This window comes from Asparagus officinalis, chromosome 2 (assembly GCF_001876935.1).
Source record: "Asparagus officinalis chromosome 2, Aspof.V1, whole genome shotgun sequence".
Classification (NCBI taxonomy): Eukaryota; Viridiplantae; Streptophyta; class Magnoliopsida; order Asparagales; family Asparagaceae; genus Asparagus; species Asparagus officinalis.
The window spans coordinates 23,462,473-23,462,748 of NC_033795.1; the positions used below are offsets into that span (position 1 = coordinate 23,462,473).

Consider the following 276-nt stretch of genomic DNA (forward strand, 5'->3'; position numbering starts at 1 on the left):
ATCCCTCTCTCTGATCTCCCCATCTCAAAAAACCTAGATATACAAAAAGCTCCTTTTACGATACAAATTGAGCTTCTTGGATCCGATCAAGCCATGTCCGCCCTCCCTCTGATCCTCGACATCGAGGACTTCAAGGTACTGTCCTTTCCCTCCCCCTTTATCTAAATTCTGTGCTCTGATTCGCTAAAATTGATCCAAATTTAGGGCGATTTCTCGTTTGATGCTTTGTTTGGGAACTTGGTGAACGAGCTCTTGCCGTCGTTCAAGGATGAGGAT

The 276-nt window shown here is 44.9% G+C and overlaps 1 protein-coding gene across 1 annotated transcript in view; it reads left to right on the forward strand.

Annotated features, from left to right (window-relative positions):
* Window positions 7-276, forward strand: part of LOC109830533 (exocyst complex component 5-like) — a 33,819-nt gene continuing 33,549 nt past the window's right edge. Inside the window, exons 1-2 of the mRNA XM_020397813.1 lie at window positions 7-135; window positions 205-276. The exon at window positions 205-276 is cut by the window's right edge and continues 156 nt beyond it. Coding sequence (XP_020253402.1) covers window positions 94-135; window positions 205-276 — 114 coding nt within the window. The 5' untranslated portion in view covers window positions 7-93. The remainder of the gene's footprint in view (window positions 136-204) is intronic.